The sequence below is a fragment of the Panicum hallii genome, chromosome 6, assembly GCF_002211085.1.
Source record: "Panicum hallii strain FIL2 chromosome 6, PHallii_v3.1, whole genome shotgun sequence".
In the NCBI taxonomy this organism is placed as follows: domain Eukaryota; kingdom Viridiplantae; phylum Streptophyta; class Magnoliopsida; order Poales; family Poaceae; genus Panicum; species Panicum hallii.
Window position 1 is genome coordinate 24,759,513 of NC_038047.1, and position 16,305 is coordinate 24,775,817.

General features: G+C 42.9%; 1 protein-coding gene and 1 long non-coding RNA gene across 2 annotated transcripts; both read left to right on the forward strand.

Annotated features, from left to right (window-relative positions):
- The first annotated feature begins 1,272 nt into the window (after window positions 1–1,272).
- LOC112896820 (sec-independent protein translocase protein TATC, chloroplastic) lies at window positions 1,273–6,864 on the forward strand. Its single transcript, XM_025964951.1, has 4 exons — window positions 1,273–1,702; window positions 2,927–3,219; window positions 5,238–5,528; window positions 6,398–6,864. The coding sequence occupies exons 1-4, from the start codon at window positions 1,420–1,422 to the stop codon at window positions 6,605–6,607; spliced, it is 1,077 nt and encodes a 358-aa protein (XP_025820736.1). The 5' UTR covers window positions 1,273–1,419; the 3' UTR covers window positions 6,608–6,864.
- Window positions 6,865–10,930: 4,066 nt separating this feature from the next.
- LOC112897621 lies at window positions 10,931–12,777 on the forward strand. The gene is made up of 2 exons (XR_003229692.1): window positions 10,931–11,138; window positions 12,450–12,777. It is a non-coding gene; the product is annotated as an uncharacterized LOC112897621 (long non-coding RNA).
- The last annotated feature ends 3,528 nt before the right edge of the window (window positions 12,778–16,305 follow it).

Here is a 16,305-nt window from a genome sequence, read left to right on the forward strand (position 1 = left end):
TCCCACAACTCCCACTCCCGGCCGTTGCGACCTAGCCTCCCACCCAACTGTCCTCCTCCTCCCCCGATTTCGGTCTCCCCATGCACCATCTCCCGGCTTCTCCCCTCCTACGCACGTCGCCCTGTCCACCTCCCTAAGCACCGCCCTCTCCTCCTCAGCTCCTCCCTATGCGCCGTCCGGCCGGTCACCCTCAAGATCTCTCGGCGGCCCACTGCGGCCGGCGCACCGCTCCCCGCACCCCCGACGGCCCGGCGCACCGCTCCCCGCTCCCCCCGATCGCCCGGTGCGGCCGCGCACACTGCGGGCGGCGTGCCGCTCCCCCCGCCCCCGTTCGGCGGGCGCGGTGACACCCAATGCGGCCGGCGCGCTGCTCCTGCCCGACCCCCTCCTCCAGTCTTGTGCGCCGCCACCGCACCCCCCTTCCTCCGGTCCTCCTCCATCCAGCGCGGCGGCGCCACTGCGGTCGGTGACCCTTGCTCGCCACACTGGCGTCCAAGGCCTCGCCCTCGCGCGCCCCCTGTACTCAGTGTGCCGCGCCTAAGCCCTTGGCGTGTGGGTAGACGGACGTGCCCGCGGGTATCGAGTACCCGCACATAGAGGATACGGGCACAATTTTCTACCCATGGCGGGTAGCGGACGCGGATGCGGGTTTGATATTTTGCTCGTGGGTACGGGTATACGAAGTGTATATCCGCGTGGATTTTATCCGTTGCCATCTTTAGGTGCGGATGATGCTATCACCCGTCCTTAAAAAACTGTCATCAGGAACGACTGATGGCAACATTCTCCCTTTGTAAATTGCATTTATACGGGTGGATCACTCCAAGCTTCTGGAAAACTATTAGAAGAGACGAGTGATGACGATCCACTCCTATAAATATATTTGCATGGGGCGAAAAATGCTCAATTTTAGCAGCGAAAAATAGAAGTTGATCGTTAACCTGTCCCTACAAATAACCCCACAAATATTTTGTGCAGTAGCATTGGCAGCGTGGATCATAGATTCATAGGTGCAGATTCACTCCTCACTACGATACGAAAGTATTGAAGGTCACTAAAGCAGCGAATTGTAGACGACGTGGCCCGAACATGGGGAGCTTGCGCTCCTGTCGATGTTACATCCATGTGATTAGGGGGTGTTTTTTGTAATTTTCCAAAAGCAACTGTAGATATTTTTTCCTTTTTACAGGTGCGGCACTCGAGATCGAAGGGTCGTGGACACGTGTGGCCCTCGAAAGTCGAAACCTCGCGACCCCGACCGCCCGAGGCAAGCGCAGCAGCAGCACGGACACAAGCAGAGGCCGTAGGAAGACAACGGCCCAACACGAGCGAGATAATTATCGTCTACCCGATCCGCCCCCAACCTTCCCTTCTCCAACAGAGCAACCATCACAGCGGCGAGCATCACGCTGGGACGGGATGGGAAGCGCGGGGGCGCTGCTCTCGCACCCGCTGCCACAGCTTCACCCTGGCGGCGTCCTCATCAGCCAGAGCCGGCCTCTCCACAGCGCGCGCAACCTGCCCCTATTATCTCTCGCTGCCGCGGCGCCTGGACTCCAGCGCGGCCGCTGCCGCCGCCTCTGCTGCGCTTCTGTCAACGGGGAAGGCGGACAACGGGAGGCGGGGCCACCACCGCAGATGGAGAAGTCTCCATCCAGCGGTCTCGGCGCCGCACTCGAGGACCCGCCTCCAGGACCTCCAGGTACGTCTCTCGTTACGCCCTTTTGGTTCGCACTGCCCTGGTATTTCGCTGGAGCTCCCAGAGATTCCGGTCATATGCTGAATAAGTGAATATGAACCCGCAAAAAAAAAGAATAAGTGAATATGAGCAACTCATTGGCATTGTTTTTCGTCGCGAGCAATTCCAATCGGTGCTATACTGCTATGCAGGTATGGAATCAAGGAGTAGTCTCTCCATGGTTTGCTAATGGTTATCAAAATTGATGGGTATAAATAACCAGTTGATTGAGAAATTTAAATATCTGGTTTGCAATTAAAATAACCTAAAAGATAACTGTACAAAAACGTTCGTGATGCATGTTGTCAGCTAGTATGTTCTCTTATTTGTGGGAATGCAAATGAGTCGGACTCTTACTGACTAACCGACTGCCAAGGAGGTAGGGGTAGCAATGGAAGCACAAAATCATATGCCCAAGAATTTTTCTGGATATCGGAGCACGAGTCAGATAGTTGTATTAGGTAGTAGAGCTTGATACTGGCTAATAGCGGAGTTAGAATTTCATCATAGAAATATTGAATAACAGACCTATACATTTGAATTTTCATAAATCTACTGTTCAAGAAAAATTCATAAATCCTTCTTCTTGTTACAAAATATAAGCTGCAGTGTCATTGTGGTAACAAGTAAATCATAGCTATTAATTTCTCCTATAGTATGTTCATAACAAGTAAATCATAGCTGTAGGTTATCACATTTATATATGAATGCAATGATACCATCCAGGCATGACAAAATTTACATATTGAGAGAATAAATTGTTGGTCAGAAATCACAAAGTTGAAATCTTGAAATGGTGTGCACAATATAAGAGTAAGGGAGGGACTGCATAAGAAAGCTAGATATTAGAAGAAGTATATCTTATTGAACTTTAAGGTGCTGTTCTGGCTCATTTGTGCCAGATAACTTGATGAGTAAAATAAAGGAAATAAAACATTTAAGGTGAGCTCAGTTAATTGTAACCCTAAGTTCAGTTAACTGACTAAGCAAATACTACAGTAAATTGCATTTCATAGTGCACTATTTTTTATTGTACGAGCACGAGCCATTTATTTTTCCTCCTTACATGATGAATTATCTTTTATTTATTTGATATAAGTTGGTAGAGTTTTCTTTCTGGGGTATGTGACATAGCTGCACCAAGAATATTGATTTGGCTAATTTACAATGTAAATTTACCCTCGGCAGTGGAAAATGGTTCCTTTGGAGGCCTCTCACAAGAACAAGAACAGAGTCCTCTGTATAATTTTCTTTATCCAAGCAAAGAGTTACTTCCTGATGACAAGGAGATGAGTATATTTGATCATCTAGAGGAGCTTCGCGAGAGGATATTTATCTCAGTTTTGGCTGTTGGAGCTGCAATACTTGGCTGTTTTGCTTTCTCGAAAGATTTGATTCTGCTTCTAGAGGCACCAGTGACTGTTCAGGGTGTTCGTTTTTTGCAGCTCTCTCCTGGGGAATTTTTCTTTACAACATTAAAGGTGAGTTTCCAGAAATCTGAATATTGAAATTTGTCTTACACTGTTGTTATCATTTTTGTCCCTCTCCTATCTGGCCCTCTCCTCTTCCATTCAGAACAAGATCTAGCAGGTGGGAATACATGGTTATCACGAAAGGGGTCATCAATCCTATATTCAAGTAGCATTTTCTGTTGTTTGTTTATGTAATTCTTGTATCTTTTACCTTGTGGAATGGTCCACAGAATTCATTTCTACATCCTGGTTTGTTTTAGTAACAGGCAATACACTGGAACACTCTCTTTCTTCTTTCATGGTTCTATCAATGTGTTATGCATTCTGGAGTTGTTTATGGTCCTACATAGTGCATAGGGAGTACACATATCTGAGTCAGGTTGTGTGCCTTGATCACAGTTGCGCAATCTACATTTGCCAATGGCATCCTAAAGACCAAACAGATGAAAATCCTCTCACATATCATTGGAAAGCTTAAGTGCAAGTTCCATACCTAGGTGCCTGTTTCACGTTTCAAAAATTAGAATTAAAACTTACAAGTCCCTAGGTTTGCATATCTGCGTACACAAAAAAAATTTCCCATTGCATTTATTGGCAGAGGCGCAGGAAAATCTCTCACTAATTAATTTGGTGAAACAAGGTTAGTATGGATGGGAATCGGATGTAAGGTTGAATTTCGAAAATGAACTGTCAAGGATTAATAACTAGAGTCGACAAGGGATGCATTGTTGCCAGGGTGTCATGGTTGACAGCATGATGCATGGAGACTCGATAGAACATGGACAAGGTTTATACAGGTTCTGGCCTGTCGAGTTGAGAGTAATACCTTACACCCTGTTTGGCCAGATGTAGAGTCTACACTATTACAATGAGCATAAGCAATTAGGCCAGATTGCAATCCAAAAGTGTCTCTCCTCCATTAATTGCCCTATGGTACACATATGTATATACACACACATACTAGGTCTGGAACCACCTCTCTTGCTGAGCTGGTTATGGACTTCACTTTGTATTTGTGTAGATCTCCTTCCCAGAATAACTTGCATGCCAAGTTGAGTCCGATCTTTATCAGAGATAGGGTAATCTAAAACCTTCCTTCGACATCTAATAGAGTACTCACAGAAGGGATATCCTGTGTACTGATACTTATCATGAACACAATGGGCTCATTGCTGCTGTGTAGTTTTTAAATCAGTTACTCATTCTGTATATGCTTCACATGCTGTAGATTAGTTCCATAAACTGAAACGTCATTATAGTTAGCATTTGAATGGACTGTTTGGTTAAGAATCTATGGATAGTTCAGTGTCAGATGCTGTATTTTAGTGGAAGCAAAAGTTGGATAGAGAGGGAGAGAAGGAGAGGGAGAGGGAGATGGCGGTGGTCGAGCAGCTCAGCTAGCACAGTTGCCCTTGCTGTGAGTCAACAGGCAGTTGGTGGCTTCAACCGGAGAGAAGGGAGGAAAAGCTGAATGTAGAGCGGAAACCCCCAAACGCTGCTTACATTTATTGGTAGATGCCACTCTCTATATATTGCTGCCAGAGGGGTAACTTGGCCCCGTATTAGGGAATTGGTTCTTTATAAATAGAATCATCCAATTACATATCCCTTTACAAAATTATATCTCCATCTGACCTCACCATCCAAAATAGCTAGCAGGCCACTAGGGCTTTATCCTTTCTGCTGCTATAGGTCTTGTTGATCATGACATTCACACTTTAGTAAATAACATTTAAAGTTAATCTTACATAGACTGCAGTATAGTCGTCTGTTTCTATAATTTTATAATACATGATAAGGTGGATAGGTATTGACAACTTCTCCATTGACTGGCCCATAAACAGGTCTCGTGACCACTAAATTTCCTATGTGTTACTAGTCTATAGGAGACAAGTTCAATGTGAATGGCATTTTCAATTTTCATATTATCATTCTCATGCAATTTCCATACTCTACATCATCAATTTTATTTTGTAGTGGTCATTAAGCAATCTGTTAATTATCTCAATATTTTCAATTCCATGCAGGTCTCGGGTTATTGTGGCCTTTTACTTGGAAGTCCTATCATTTTGTATGAGATCATTGCATTTGTTCTCCCAGGTTTAACAAGGGATGAGCGGAAATTCCTAGGGCCTATTGTTTTGGGTTCTTCTGTTCTATTCTACCTTGGCATTTTCTTCTCCTACACAGTTCTTAGCCCTGCTGCATTGAACTTCTTCGTGAACTATGCAGATGGGGCAGTGGAATCATTGTGGTCAATAGACCAGTACTTTGAATTCATACTTGTGCTTATGTTCAGCACAGGATTATCCTTTCAGGTAACAAATTCCCCTGAATGTTGTGACAATATGTTTCTTCTTTTTTGCGAGGTAACCAGATCATCAACACTTCCTTTTCTTGAAATTGACATTACTGTGGAGTACTAAGATATTATGAGTTTTGTTGTATCACATTTAGGTGGGATTATGTTTATAGGTGAAGAAAGAGCCAACTGTTGGTGAAAAATTTATCATGGACAACATAGGCCACTGCGATTAATGCAAACAATTTTCCAACATTTTCACACCAAAGTCTTGCTGTAGCAACCAGATTGTTGGTCGCTACAACTAATGTACATATTGGTCACCAGATTGGAGTACTAGGGAAAATGAAAAAAATGTGACACAATACAGTTATGGCTGCAAGCTTAAGCACTTGGTCCAAAAGCCAGCGTCACTAAGTGTGAAAACTTACAAAAGTAGTTATTGAACCGATTTCTGTTTTGCAGCTTCATTCCATTGGGTCTGGTTTGTGAACCTTATTATAATGATCTAGACTTATAGAACTAAATATGCAGTTAAGTTAATTAATCTGAAAGGATCTTATCATGTATTATCTGCACTTATGCTAATGGTGACGAGTATCAGAACTTGAACTCTGTGTGTTTCATTTCTGTGATTTCGGACTGTGCAGTGGCACAGCCGCACAGGATTGATTACTACCGTTCTATTTCGTGTTAACGTATGAACAAATCACACATATGAATGCTGCTTTTGAATCTAGCAGACACCTATTTGAGTTATCAGAGGACGGCACCACAATTCCTATTTGACTATAAATATACAGATAAAGTGAACTATGATAGCTGCAAGATCTCATAAAAAAGCATCTCTTGATTTTTATGCATTTTCACGGTATTCTGTTCCAGGTACCAGTTATCCAGCTATTGCTGGGGCAAGTTGGATTGGTTTCTGGAGATCAAATGCTTTCAATCTGGAGATATGTTGTTGTTGGTGCCGTTGTTGCTGCTGCCGTGCTTACACCCTCAACAGATCCATTGACACAGATGCTGTTGGCAGGTCCTCTGCTAGGTTTGTACTTGGGTGGTGCATGGATGGTCAAGCTAATTGGGCGATAAGTGGTCCATGTATGTTAGAGGATTGTTGTTCATGAGTGTAGCTGCATCATAGATGAGGTGGTTCTGCAGAAAGCAAGAGTCCCCACCCCGCCATAGTCACTGACAGTGACATATAGGGGATTTAGGGTTTAACCAGTGGCATGTGAGGGATTTCTCCTTGTATTATTAAAAATGATTGGACCCTCTTGGCTCTCCAGATCATTATGTTGCCATTTCAGTTTCTAAAGTTCAAGAGCATCAGAAAATGGAGTTAATTATTTTCATGTACTAACAATAAAGTAATACTTAAATGCAGTGAGTTACAATCTGTATTATCTGTCACGACCCAAAGCTAATGAACATGATCAAAAAATTAAACAACATCATCATGAGCATCATCCAAGCATAATGAACAATCATGTGCATGAGATTGGCTTGAGTAACTAATTTTCTTGCCTTATTCAAGTGAGGGTTGTGAAAAAAGTTTAAATTTTTGCTAAGTAGCTATGCTCCCAAAAATTTTATTTAAATACTAGATTTCAAATGGTGAATTTTGAATATTTTTTTCGAAATTTTGTTATGTTTATCCTGAGCCATAAAATTTTTGGAAATTTTAAAAACTGCAGTTTTGTTTGAATTTTTGTGAGCAATCCTTAATAGCTTTTTGAGTTTTTGTTGTTGCACCGTGTTCTTTCTTGGTGATTTTTGAGTTTTTGTTGTTGCACCGTGTTCTTGGTGATTTTTGAGTTTTTGTTGTTGCACCGTGTTCTGGGGAAGTACAAGTTTTTGAATTTAGCATTTGAATCATCGTTTTTCTTTATTTTTCACTCGCTCGTGGTCGCCGGCCACGCTACCCCGGCTGCTCGCCGTCTCCCCCTCCTCACTCTTTCACTCGAGCGCCAGTTCCCTTTCCCCCACGAAACCCTAGCCCCCACATCTCGCCGCCGCCTTCTTCCTCCTCCCCGCCGGCTGCCGGGATTCATCGCCGTCAGTGAGTCTCCGCCCAATCCCACGCGCGCGTAGCACCTCCTGCACCTCCTCGCTCGACCCCAGCTCTCACCGGCCTCCCTTTCCCCTCGCAGGAACCCCTCGGCGTCCGCCCTCGTCCGCCGCCGCCCGCCGCCTTGCATCGCGTGTCCGTGCCGCGAGTGAGCACCCCCGCCATGCCAGGCTCCTCCTGCGCACTCCGCCCTCATCCCGTTCCCTCGCTGGCAGCCGCGACGTCGCGTCGCACGCGGGCCGCATCGTGGGCACGCTCTGGCCGCGCCCCAGCGGCGAGTCAAGGCCGGCGGCCGGCCTTGACTCGGCCCAGGCCTGCTTGGCCTCGTGGGCCCACTTGTCGGCGCCTGAAAGCGCCAGATCCGGGTGGCAGTAGCATTTTTCAGGGTTTTGATTTTGTTTTATTGTGCTGTGAACTTTTAAATTTCATAGAAATTTTTGTAGGCCTCCAAAAATTATGAAACTTATTTTGTTTGGTTCCTATGTGATAGATCTGCATGGAAAAATTGATGTTGTGCATGTCAATGTCCCGTACACTTAGTTATTATTAATCTTTGCCAAAGTGAGTAAATTGCTTGATAAATAGTAGGGTGCTCTACAAATATAAAATTAAATTTTGTTGGAATCCCAATGAAATGTTCTGTCTAGGGGTACAACTTGTGCAAATGAATTGATGCTGTTTAGTAGGATTTTGGTGTGTTTAATTATTTTCTTCCTACAAGCTTGTTTAATTATAACTCTTGTTTGAAAGGTGACCAAATGTCAAAACCACTTCTGTTAGCTTTGTTTTCATGTCTATTTTCCCTGATAATTTTCTGAGAATTTATAGAAATGTTTAACATATCTTTTAAGATTTAACTTGTTAGAGTAGCTGAAAATTATGGATTGCATAAGTAATTCTAATAAAATGATTTTGCTGCAAATCCAACACTCATGAGTTCCTTATGATGTCCTCTGTATGCAAAAAATTAAACCTTGATTTATGCTTGCTACATGAATTGTTTTGAGCAACCCTCGTTTCGGTCTTTATGTTTACGAGCGTAGTCGGCGAGCTCTTCATCTAGCGTTCGTGTGCTTCTTTGTTAAGTGTGATGTTCATTTCTCATTTCATCATATTATTTTCATATCATCAACATTATGCTAATGTATACATTTTATTCATGCATTATAGTGACCGAAATATCGAAGAACGAGCCTGTTGAGCCCGCCGAGATCGTCGAAATCGAGCCGGGAGTTGAATTCGTTGTCGAGCCGGAAGAAAACCAAGACAAGCAGCCAAGCATGATTCCTTGACCCACTTAACTTGATTTGGATTTAGTTCTCACTCGGGTATATGTGTTTATGCTAAATATTATCTATTGCATTGTCGATCCTATTTTTATACATTGACCTCCCTTGCTTTTATATATCCATATCTTGACACTTGTAGTTAGTAACTAATCAATTGAATAAATGCTTAGCCATGCTTAGCGTTGATTCGTAACTTGGAAGAAATTGTCGGAATAGGATCACTTTGCACAGTACACAACTTTTACCTTGCTCGCGCTTGTCCGAGTTTGGAATGTTGAAAGTTTGTATCGGTCTAGTTGGAAAAAAATGGTTTCGTGGTTTGGGCGGACTGTAGCATCTCGAGAAAGGAGTCTCATAGGCATAATCCGCTTGAATCGGTTAAGGACCGTCCGTGGATGACCTCGGTTTTGAGCATGTTATTGTACTACCACATATCCAATCATGGTATGGATGAGCCGATTACCTTCTAAGTTTTAATCTTTGATGCACAGTCCTAGATGCGTGGCCATAGGGCTTTGTAGAGAGGCTTAGGGGTGTCCCCGATGGACCTAGGTAACTCTCCGCGCAAGTTAGGTGTGATGTTCAACAGTTGAGACTTGTCGGAAAAGGTTGATGCGAGTACCCCCTTGCTTAACGTGATCGGTTGGGTGAGTCGCATGGTTCTTGTGTCATGTGGGTAAAGAAGTATACCCTTGCAAGGTTAATTAATCAATTCGAATTGCCGCGCTCTCGGTTATGAGTAAGCTCATTATCCAATGAATTCTTCGTAGAAGTATCGATTTTGTTCGGACTTGGTTTATGTCAACTCATGATACTCTTTGTTTTGTAATTTAGTTAACTAAAAGTTAAGGTGGTTTGGGCAAGATAATTAAAATGCTAGAAAGCTAGGTGTTAGATTAGAAAGCTCATGCTTATGCAAATTACTTAACCCTAAAGCCTTATTTTGTGAGCCTTCATTTGCATAATCCTTAGTTATTAATTAAATTGCGTAAGTCTTGCGAGTACCTTTGTACTCATGTTGCTTTGTAAACTAACGTGCAGCTGAGCCGGAAGTTGTGTTTGGCCACTTCTACCCCGCCGACCCCAGTGCGGGCGAGGAGTAGGTCGATGCGGCCTTGATGGTGTCCTTGAGTAAGACTCCATCACTTTATCGTTATTAGTTATCCACTGCGAAATCGTTCTTTTGGGGATGACATGTTCAACATTTAACTTGATGATCTATGTACCTTTCTTATAATGTTAAGTAGTGAGACCGAGGCTTGTATTTTATTGTTGAAATTTAAATTTTAGATTTGAACCTCTCACTTCATTGAACTTATAATGTTTAGTTGTAACCCTTATTGCTTAAAACTTGCTCTTTATGGTCCATCGGCAATATATGTGATTGTAAACGGTACGTGTGTATGCATGATCTCGGGTATATGGTGGAGCACATACCGGGACTACCGGATTTGACATTATTTTTGGCGAATGATGAGTCAGTTGTTTATGACTTAGATGTGGATTAACACGTGGCACGCTCTTAGCGCGAGCGCGTATTAGCTCTCGTCTTAATATTAATGACCGGCGGTTCGCTTAAAATGATGTTAAATTGGGTGGTTCTTACATTATCATTGTTAGAATAGAATATAAGATCCAATTGTTGCGGCACTGGTGAGACGGCAATATGCAGGGTAAACCTATTATCAAGTGATGCAGTGCTCAGCGCGGTGAGATGACATTATGAAGGTTAAACCTATTATCAAGTGATGCAGTGCTCGCTGAAGCCGTTCTACTACAGATGTTGAATAATCCCCAGAGTACTCAGTTCTAATAGAAGCTACTGGTAGATCTACTAAATTAAGGAAAGCAAAAAGTTTATTTTACTGTCCTCTTCAATCCACTTATTGTGTTTAAGAATAAAACTTAATTTACTCAAACTATTTTACCCCTTGTTCGGTTTGGCCGGGATTGGCCGGGTTTGCGGCCCAACCCCCGTGGGTCACCCCGGCCTGGTTAAGATCCCGACCCACCACAAAATTTGTGTTCGTTTAGCCCACTCGTGGTTTGTTTCCCGGTCCAACCCCGGTCATTCCACCCACCACGGCCTGGGATCTCACCCCCGACCCAGGTGGCGTGGGAAACACCCACGCGCGAGGCGAGCGGACGGAGGCAGCAGCGCACGGCGGACGGAGGCGGCGCTGCGAACCCGCGAGGGGGCACAGCAGCGACGGCGACGCCTCGGTCTTCCCAGCGTCCATCTCCTTCGTCTGCCTTCTCTCCGGTAATCCCGTCTCCCTTCTCTTCCTTTCCCTCTTCTCTCACGGGTTAGAGTTTGGTAGGTTCTTGATTTGTATGTTTGGATGGCCGGATCCAATTCGTGATTCGTGATTCGTGATTCGCATGCCTGGAAGGCCGGATCCGGTTCTTGATTCGTGATTAGCATGCTCGGATGGCCGGCGGCCATCCCGATCTTGCAATTTGGTTTTCTTCTTTGATGGGCTACGGGTGAAATCCGCCATGCCCCGGAAGCAAACACATCACTTTCGATATTATGTAGCCGGTTCACGTGGGAGAACAAAGAATCTGAATGTACTTGTGCTGCTGCAGTTCTAGTCGCAAGGGATATGTCATATGTATGCGTTAACTTCAGTTATATGTGAATGTGAACTTGTTGATCAGATGCAGGTGCTTTGCCTTTCTTTCTATACTCTGAATCTAGCATGTTTATGTAAGTGTATTACAGAAATAATTTCAAAGAAGTGGCATTAATGATTAAGTCTGTAGCTTTTTTTTTTCCTTTAGTCAGCTTGCACAACTTTTGTATGCATGTCATGAACAAGTTTGTAGCTAATTTTTGCCAGGAACTTATGCTTTATCAACCAGCATGTGCTCCATTCAACTGATCATGAGTGCTTTATCAACTATTAGAATGATTAACTAGGCTCATTAAAGAATTTGGAACCAGGCTTGTGGTGCTGACTTGTGAGTAGGCTTCTAATCTGAATAGTTTAATTTGCAGATTGCCCCTGCATCGGTTAGGGTTGCAGCTGTGTGCCATTCATTACTCTGGACAATGACATAACCTCCCACCAAGCTGTATGATATTGGATCACTAAAGCAGCCTCCTGAGTCCTGAGATGCTCATGAACACACTAATGTTACTTGTCAGCTTTGCTACTACAACACTGATGTTAAGTAGTGCAGCATGTGCATGGTTAGCTACTGTAGGAGCCACTTAATTTCATTGCTGGAGGAGGTCTTGGACTCTTGGGTGTACATTTTTTCTATCTTTCTTTTGACAGAATTCCAATTGTTGCTCCCATGTTTCTGAAACCAGCATTCCAGTTTATAGCACTACAACTAAATCGCTTGCTTGCAACTGACGACTTAAGTGTTAATATTGTATATCCTGTGTTTCCAATAAGCTTACTTTGTTTAAGAAATTAAATGATGAATGGTTTCCTAATAGAAAGTCTGATACTGAAATTTTTCTAAATATCAGTTTCTTTTCTGCTGCATACATGCAATTGTTAGTTTTATATGGCTTTAGTCAGTTATAAATTTGTCCTGATACAAGCTTAATCATATGCAGGTTAGAGCAGCACTTTCCATGGTGCACATCTGAAGGTCTAGTCTTCTTTGTTGGTTGCAGTCATTCCTACACGAAGCTGAAGGTGAAATCCATCGCTAGGACCTTCTTGAAATTAAGGGAATGTTGTGTGTTGAACTGTACTGTTCAAACCTGTTATTTTTATTATCCATAATGACCTTGTCAGATTCATGCTAGATGTTGTGGTTTTGTTGTGGCAGAATCGAGCCTAGTATCATGGGTAACCCTGGTCATGTGTGTCTTGTGTCAAGGTGTTTGGTCAATTTACTTTCAATAACTGACACAATTTCTGTAGTGTCACTTGATCTGTTGTGCTGCATGTGTGTGTTGTCTGTATCCCCCGATATTAATCCCTGCTCAACCGAACAATGCAAGGGATTAAGGAGATGAGGGGATTAAACCCCCACAGGGATTGGGTGACATCAAGCTGGTCCACTCAATCCCTGTCTGGATTAAATCCTCTTGGGGATTGCACCCCTGCCAACCGAACAAAGCCTTAATCCAGACGGGTGCAATCCCCAAACACTCACAAAGTGCATCATCGTCTGGATTAATATATTTTACTAACAAAGGTATCATTTCTCTAAACACTCACAAAGTGCCTTGGGGATTAAACACTCACAAAAACTAGGTTATGAATATAAGTAAAGTGCATCATCATCTAGCAAGTGCTTTGCGGAACCATATTATTTGGGGGTAAAATACTGGGTTCTATGTTGCTGGCCATTCAATTCCATATTAATACGGATAGGGCTGGGCAAAAAGGTTGCAAGTTCAGTTGGCACGCTCGGCTCAGCTCGTTACACTTTCCTAACGAGCTGAGCTCATGTTTTTCCTCATTACAAATAACGAGCAAGCTGCAACTCGTGACTCAAATGTGCCAGTGCGGACGAGCTGTTCAGTAGGCATTGTTGGATGGCAAACGAGCTAGAGGCTTCCAATTAGAGATGAAAGTGGTCGGAACAGTCGGGGAAAGACCCTAATCACTTTTGTTTTCATATTTTTATTCGGGAACGGGAACAGGAACAGGAGAAGCCGATATGCTTATCCAACAGTAAGTTGATCAGTTACTATCGGTAGGGACGGAAGAGAAAACTGCCACTGATCGGAGAGCGTGATCGGGGTGATGGTGATAGTTGTTACGATCCGTAACCGGTGATGAACCGCAAAGGATCCTGTTATTGTGAATTCTCATCTGACTCATATGGAGATTGACCGTCTTCTTAAAATTCTTCATCGATATCGAGCTTAGACGCTAAGCAAGGGTGGGGAGGCTGCGAGCTCCGCGTCGAACAGAAAGAAGCAAGCTGGGGATGTTGGACTGAAAATCCTCGTCTCACCAGTTCAAATCTGGTTCCTGTATGAAATCGGATATACGGGATGTCGGAAATGAAATATTTCGATCCGGAACATGTCGATAGCGATCAGGAATCGGTAGTTCAAATCGGGAACACGACGCACATCACTACTTCAAACATTCAACTCGATGCAAAGTTTTTACCATACATAATACATAGGCAAATATTGTCATAGATAAGTAGATAGAACTACAAATAAAAGCTATAGTTTCCATAGAACACTAGTAAACAAATAGCAGCAAGTTACTTTTTTAGTTGTTATGAAACACTTGAAAAATGAAAGGAAAGAGTTGTAAAGAAAAAAGAAAAGAGTAAATTGCACCCACCATACAACAACTTGTATGGCTGTATCTTTAGTCCAGCAAGTTGCAAAGTTTGCAAACGGATACACGAATTTGTCAAATGTGCACATATATGGTCACATGTATACCATGTAGATGTATTTTGCCTCCGTGATAGGTGACGTGGATGTTTTTATGCATGTAACCTCATATTTTCTATCCCTTCTTCTCATCTATATCTTAACCAGGGGTGAAACTAACCAAGATGCAGGAGGGTACGTTAATTCCTAACAAGTATCTTATTATATACAGTTTTCAAGCAGCATTGTATAAATATAACAATATAAATTTCATTTTAATACCAATATCTCAATATTAGTTAGTGATAATAGTTTCCAACGAGAATTAAGTAGGGATAAAAGTGACTAAAGATGTGTAAAGCTTAAAATTTCAACGTACTAGTGAATAGCTGGCGTGGAAAAAATGACTAAACAGCTTGGACAAAAGATACATTATTGAACGTTGCATTGACAGTCAATACAATAATTTTTTACCTTTATACCTACTTATCTCCTATGGAATATATGGATATTCCATGCATAGTCAATCCATTTTTTGCGGTACCACGTTTAACCGCCCAAAAAAAAAAATAGAACCTTTTGTACCTAGGTGTTTGGAAATCTTTATCAAAAAAATAATGATAGGAGATAATATGAAAAAAAATCGTCCAAGTCACTTGCCATGTTGACAAAATATATTTGCATAGGGGTACATATGGCCGTATATGCACATATTTAACAAGTTTGTATATCAATTTACGTATTCTGTTACTTGTTGGATCAAAGTGATATATCAATACAAGTTGTTGTATGGTGGGTGCTATTTACTCAAAAAAATGGAAAACAAAAGAAATGGAAAAGGGCAAACAAGTTCGGTGCTCCTTCCGTGAATTACTGGGCCACCATGGCCCGCATCCGTAGCCCCCTGCGATGCCAAGGCCCAGGCTGTATGGCAGCATGCAAGCACGTTAGCTACAGGTCCGCATTTTCTTTAGTGCCACCTCGCCAAGCGATGGAGTAGGCGCTGCGCAGGTAAGCTATAAATCAGGTACGAGGAGCAGGTAAGCTATAAATCAGGTACGAGGCGCTTGGGTAAAAATTATAAAGGTGCGGGCTTTGGGCCTGGCACTAAATACGGTATTTCCGTCGGAAATTTCCTGTATAAATATGGGATCTGTTAATTCAGTCCGGAAATTGGCTCAACCGATTTTGATCTTGTATTCGCTGAATTTTTCATTTTTCTTCCTGTTTTCAGATTTTCCTGAAAATATAGTATTCGGTCAGTGTATATATGGTATTTGGTGCCGGTCGGTATGGGATCTTTCCACGAGGGGCACCAATGGTTGCGGAAAATTATAGGAAAGTGACCATTTAGTATTTTTCCACCAGTAATATTGAGGAACTATTTGGTAATATTGAGGAACTATTTGATGTGGTAGATTTTAGGTGGGGTATCGTCGACCGGCCACCAAAGATGTAATACTTTATGTTCAGGCGTAATACTTTATGTTCTGTGTTGTGGTTTGTATTGACTAGTTTCATGTGTTGTTGTGTTTCGAGGAGGTCCCTACCCGCTCTTATATAGTTTGGGGGATAGGGTTACAAAGATTCCCAGCCCGATACAAGTTTAGAAGTCCTATATGATTACTACCCGTATAGTTTTCTTCTGATCCGACCAGTTCTACCTGTATCCGACTAGTTACAATAGGTATAAGATATGCGACATGCCCCATCTCTTATTCTAGAAAGTCTATGCCACGTGCGTAGTCTCGTGGCCCCGGGTCTGATAAGCCCCCGAGCTCTCCGTAACCGAGTACTGTAGACTTCCGAGTACTTCTGAAGGCGTCTTCAAGTTCTTCCGAAACTCCATCTTGAATGTGTCTTTCGAGTACTTTCTTGGCTGTCTCGAGGCTGTGTGCTCAAGCCTCGAGTAATCTTCAAGTTTTCTTTTATATCGGGTGCGATGAAACGCGCACTCCATACGAAGTATCCCCCGAGCCTTAAGTTGAATCGAAGAATTACGCTGAGGATCAAATTAGTCTTGAATCTTCCATCTTATCTTTCAAAAATTTGAAAAATAAGCTGTCAACAGCTTCCGAGCCTTGAATCCAAATTTGTGACACTCTAGTGTCTAAAAGAC